Source organism: Engraulis encrasicolus, chromosome 7 (genome assembly GCF_034702125.1).
Source record: "Engraulis encrasicolus isolate BLACKSEA-1 chromosome 7, IST_EnEncr_1.0, whole genome shotgun sequence".
NCBI classification, from domain to species: domain Eukaryota; kingdom Metazoa; phylum Chordata; class Actinopteri; order Clupeiformes; family Engraulidae; genus Engraulis; species Engraulis encrasicolus.
This window is the reverse complement of record NC_085863.1, coordinates 13,751,585-13,756,584: the sequence shown is the minus strand read 5'-3', so window position 1 is coordinate 13,756,584 and position 5,000 is coordinate 13,751,585. Positions and strand designations below refer to the sequence as shown.

General features: G+C 43.4%; 1 protein-coding gene across 1 annotated transcript in view; it reads left to right on the top strand.

Moving 5' to 3' along the window:
* Positions 1–5,000, top strand: part of entpd5a (ectonucleoside triphosphate diphosphohydrolase 5a) — a 12,749-nt gene that overhangs the window by 4,476 nt on the left and 3,273 nt on the right. Inside the window, exons 6-10 of the mRNA XM_063202888.1 lie at positions 538–626; positions 1,382–1,461; positions 1,600–1,661; positions 1,805–1,906; positions 4,164–4,307. Coding sequence (XP_063058958.1) covers positions 538–626; positions 1,382–1,461; positions 1,600–1,661; positions 1,805–1,906; positions 4,164–4,307 — 477 coding nt within the window. The remainder of the gene's footprint in view (positions 1–537; positions 627–1,381; positions 1,462–1,599; positions 1,662–1,804; positions 1,907–4,163; positions 4,308–5,000) is intronic.

The window sequence follows — 5,000 nt, the reverse complement described above, 5'->3', positions numbered from 1 at the left end:
CAATCAATCAATCAATCAATAAGCCCTTGAATCAATGAACCCAATGAGCCTATCTATCTATCTATCTATCGATCTATCGATCTATCGATCTATCTATCTATCTATCTATCTATCTATCTATCTATCTATCTATCTATCTATCTATCTATCTATCTACAAACTAATTTCTCGAATGGTGTCGGTTGTTAAGTAGGCTCTTTCCAACACTGTTAGAGTTTACCAGTCTGTTCAACTGACCTCTGGATCCATCAGTGGCACTTTAACTTTTTCCTCAATATCAATATCAATATCAATATCAATATCAATATCAATATCAATATCAGTATCAATCATGAATGCTAAGGTAACACCTGAAGTGCTACTGTCAGTTTCTGACACCCTGTAGTCAGATCCATAAACCTGAACACTGAATGAGTTCCCGTTTACAGTAACTCTGGAGGGTTCTTTACGTAAAGGTGTAGTTGCTGTCTAAAGTCCACAACTCAGTTGACCCATGTCATCTTCTCAGTTGACCCATGTCATCTTTTACCACCACAGGTCATCTGTATGCCAAGACCAAGAAGACAGTTGGCATCTTGGACTTGGGTGGTGGATCTACACAGATCACCTTCCTGCCCAAGGCGAAGGTGAGTGAAGGTCAATGGCAGTGCCAGCCAGGCCGTGCCCTCCTAGTGACGCAACACCTCCATCCAGCGTTGCTACTAGTCAGGTCAAGAGCAATGCAAGTACTTTCGGAGTTCCTGAAAAATCGGGAATTCCTCCCACTTTGTTAGGAATCAAACAACCATTAGCAAACCAGGGAAGGTCGTTTGGGAAATGTCGTTTGGGAAATGTTAAATTGTTATGCTCTTGGTCAGACCAAGTCTCAAAGAGATTTGAAAGTCGATGATAATCAGGCTAGGGCAGTGCCAGCCAGATGTCACGCACATCCAATTTCTTTTAACCGGGTGCAGGGTTAAAATGTAAAGTTCATGTAAGGCAAGGAAGAAATGCACACAATGACCTCCCTTCTGATCCATTTTTATTCTTGTGATGTTTCGGGACACCATGGCCCTTCCTCGATCTGAGGAAGAAACCGTCACAATAATAAAAATGGATTCAAATGGAGCTTATTGTGTGAAGTTCTTCCTTGCCTTACATGAGTGAAAGGACAGTGCCTACGAAACACAGAGGCCTGAAGCCTGAAGGGTGACTGTAAGGACCAAATTGGTATGTGGACTTTGAGGCTATCTCTATGAATAGCGCAATAATTGACAATAGTGTTAACGGTATCAGAAACAACAACAACAACAACAACAACAACAACAACAACAACAACAACAACAATACTAATGTTCAATGTTCTATCTTAACATTCCTTCTTCATTTTGTGTTTCTGCAGAAAACAGTCCAGACTGCTCCAACCAGCTACATTGCCAGATTCAACATGTTCGACAGCCTCTATGAACTCTACACACACAGGTACAGTAAGCAGTCAGGACACAACAGGATGCTTTTGTGTCTGCCTATATTTACATATACAGTATGTATATGTAGAAGTACAACACACCAATCTACTATGTACAGTATACTAACGCTATCTTTATCAAACATTGTTAGCTACCTTGGGAATGGACTCTTCGCTGCACGCCTGGCTACCCTCGGGGCTCTTGGATCTGATGGTAAGTGATTTCAGTATGTATGCACTGAATGACAAAACCCATTTTAATCAGTAAACACCCTGGGAAAAGCACAATTTTATAACTTGTATTATTTTATTAAAACACAATATTTATTACATTTTGACGTTGTGCGTTCCCTACAGATATTGAGTGGAAAGTCTTCCAGAGCTCTTGTCTACCAAAGAAGTACAGGGAAGACTGGACCTTTGGCGGCCTGACATACAAGATCAGCGGCATCCCCGACGGTAAGAGCATGATGTATTTTCTATTTCAATTTCAATTTATTAGCTTAAGGGGATAGCCCCTTGAGATAGGATAGCTCGTTTTCAAGAGGGTCCCCAAAGGTGCTTGATGTATAGGTTGATTTATAGGTGATCGATCATCAGAAAGGTATATGAAGGGTTCATCAACCCAGCCAAATCATATATTTTTTAAATATACAGTATATTTTAGGGGTTTTCCCCTTTATTTGGACAGGATAGTGATGAATGAGTGGGAGAGAGCGAGAGACAGGGTTGGAAATAAGGTCAGGAATCGAACCCGGGTCCTCGGCCGGCGTAACAGTTCAGTGCCCTACCAATTGAGCCATGGCAGGGCCAGCCAAATCAGTTTTTGTGTTTCCTATTTACTCTTAGTGATATTTGGAAATTATAGATACATTAGTGATTATTAGATGTATTAGTGATACGATACTACATAAAAATGAACCGCAGTTCACATCTCACAACAAAATGTTACTTCACCATCGCTAAGCTGTGCAAATCCTACTTTGTTATTAACGGTTATTACAACAAATCTCTATCTCTGAATACAACTGACCCATACTTTTGAGTTGTAGTGCTGTTGAAATAAGTGCTACTGTTTGAAATACAGCATTAAATGTGTTTGTCTTGCTATAATTCCTCTCAAGACTACCTAATGTGCATGAGTCACTCACAGCCATTTGTCAGCTGCGTGCCACGGAAACACCTCGAGGTGTTTGTTTATAGGCTCTTTAAGGCCCTGTGTATACACACACAGTGATGCTTTTTCCGTGTACACATCGTAAAGTGTTCACATTTACGAAACTATGTATACACCACACATATACTACACACACACACACACACACACACACACACACACACACACACACACACACACACACACACACACACACACACACACACACACACACACACACACACACACACACACACACACACACACACAGAAATACACACATAGAAATACACACATGTTGGCATACCATGGCATCTTAATGTGTCATGGATGGTGGAATAGTCCTGTTTAGTGTGGAATTGCCCCCCCCCTCTCTGCACACTCACTGCGCCCCCAATCCAATTGGACACGTTTACATACTAAATTTGCCTCAAAAAGAGAAAGCAAGCAAAACCATGTTTGACAAGAGTTTCCAGCCTGGACCCAGAAAAAAAACGAAAGAAAAAAAAAACTTCTGCAGGAATCCAAAGCAAGTTCCTATATGCATACAAGCCTTTTCATTCCAAACCAAAGAAGACCCACAGAGAGGTGGGAGGGGTGTTAGTTTGTGGGTTGTATACTGTACAAGTGCCAAAGCAAATCCCACAGCTTGAACAAGTAGGCTCGAAATAAGATAGCCGACACGACAGAGAGTTTGATGTTACGGACACGGTAAACAAGTGCCCCTCTCCTCATTACCTCTCGTTTATAATGGCAGTTCACAGGTTTCATACGTCAACAGAAAGCATGTTTGCCCAGATCTCGTGCCAATGTTTAAAGGAGTGCGCTTCACAGAGATCATGAGGGAGGGAGAGCTCTGCAAGCGGTAGTTTAGCCAGTTTTGTGTATGCAACCAGGGACTCCGCAAATTGGCTTTTTATTTCGGGGACAAGGATTTCGAGCAGCCCTCAGGGGGATTACACGAGGCACACCCAGGGGAGGCCGACAATGGGAGACAAAGGGAACAGTTGTCCTGGGCCCAGGGACGGACAGAGGGCGGGGGGCCCGAATTTGGGTTCTCATTACATTGTATGTATTGGGTGAGTGGTCCTCTTAGATGACTTTGTCCTGGGCCCAGCCAAAGCTGTTGGCGGCCCTGTGCACACCAATATAGTTCAATGGGAAAACACACACTACACCACAGCACACTACATACCGGGTCCCTCACTGTTACAGAGTATACACATTGTGTAGTGCAGTGTGTAACAGGTACAGTAATTAAACGTAATGAAACTTAAACTGCATTGAATGACTGCATTATTCAGCAGTTATTTGGTGTGTTCTGTCAGTTCCAAGTGTCTTCTTCTTTTCTACATGGTAGACATCTGAACCGGTGAAGTCATAGTTGACATTGTCTCTCTCTCTCGCTCTGTGCGTGTGTGTGTGTGTGTGTGTGTGTGTGTGTGTGTGTGTGTGTGTGTGTGTGTGTGTGTGTGTGTGTGTGTGTGTGTGTGTGTGTGTGTGTGTGTGTGTGTGTGTGTGTGTGTGTGTGTGTGTGTGTGTGTGTGTGTTTGTGTGTAGGTTATGCCGGCTACAAGCTGTGCTACCACGAGGTGATGCGCGTTGTGAAGGGAATTATCCACCAGCCCTACGAGGTGAAGGGCAGCAGCATCTTCTACGCCTTCTCCTACTACTACGACAGGGCTGTGGAGTCAGGACTCATCGGTGAGTTACTTACTTCACTGTCACAAGTTACATGGCGCCGCGCTATTCAGACATGCCACTATTCAGACATGCCGCTATTCAGACATGGCGCTATTCAGACATGCCGCTATTCAGACATGCCACTATTCAGACATGCCGCTATTCAGACATGCCGCTATTCAGACATGCCGCTATTCAGACATGCCGCTATTCAGACATGCCGCTATTCAGACATGCCGCTATTCAGACATGCCGCGGTTATTCAGACATCGATGTCTATTGCCTGAATACCGGGACGTTTGCCACCAAAATCTGCCATTTCTGTGGTTTGTGATACGTTGCTCAGGTTTTTTTCAATTTAGGGAGAGTGCATGCAGTTACCGTAACCCTGACCCTGACCCAGGCCCTAAGCCTATGGCATATCTGGTGTCTGAATAGCGGTATGTCTGAATATAACTTCAATAACTAATGTAACGGAGGCCAACTAGCAGAGTGCAGTTAGTAAATTGTTTGTAAATCTCCCTCCCGAAGCCTCACAAAGTATAGGTAGCATTCAGCTATCGCACTGGTCCTTAAAGTAGCATGCTACACAGATCCATTGACTTTCATTATCTTAGCGACATGCTCCCTCTTTTAACTTGTCTTAAAGCAAGACAACGGCTTACATGAAAAATAAGACACTTAACGACCTTTATAAACCCTGGCCAACGATTT